This window comes from Brassica oleracea, unplaced genomic scaffold (assembly GCF_000695525.1).
Source record: "Brassica oleracea var. oleracea cultivar TO1000 unplaced genomic scaffold, BOL UnpScaffold24143, whole genome shotgun sequence".
Lineage (NCBI taxonomy): Eukaryota > Viridiplantae > Streptophyta > Magnoliopsida > Brassicales > Brassicaceae > Brassica > Brassica oleracea.
The window spans coordinates 1-284 of NW_013640654.1; the positions used below are offsets into that span (position 1 = coordinate 1).

At 41.9% G+C, this 284-nt stretch overlaps 1 protein-coding gene across 1 annotated transcript; it reads left to right on the forward strand.

Moving 5' to 3' along the window:
* Nucleotides 1–3: 3 nt before the first annotated feature.
* LOC106322414 (E3 ubiquitin-protein ligase UPL1-like) lies at nt 4–279 on the forward strand (the record flags this gene model as incomplete). The annotated part of the gene is made up of 1 exon (XM_013760430.1): nt 4–279. A coding segment is annotated over one exon (276 nt), but the record flags the coding sequence as incomplete, so codon positions are not given.
* Nucleotides 280–284: the final 5 nt, after the last annotated feature.

Here is a 284-nt window from a genome sequence, read left to right on the forward strand (position 1 = left end):
GAAGAGCTTTTGCGTCATGTCTCATCTCTAAGAGCCACCGGTGTTGAAATAATCATTGAAATTGTGGATAGAATTGCATGCTTTGGAGAGAGTGGTTCCTCATCATCCTCTGTAAGTACTGCAATGGAAATGGATTCAGATGTGAAGAACATAAATGGCGTCAGTCATGAGCAGTTTGTTCAACTCTGCATCTTTCATCTGATAATTCTGCTCCACAGAACAATGGAGAATGCTGAGACTTCTCGTCTCTTTGTGGAGAAGTCTGGCATTGAGGCGTTACTTAA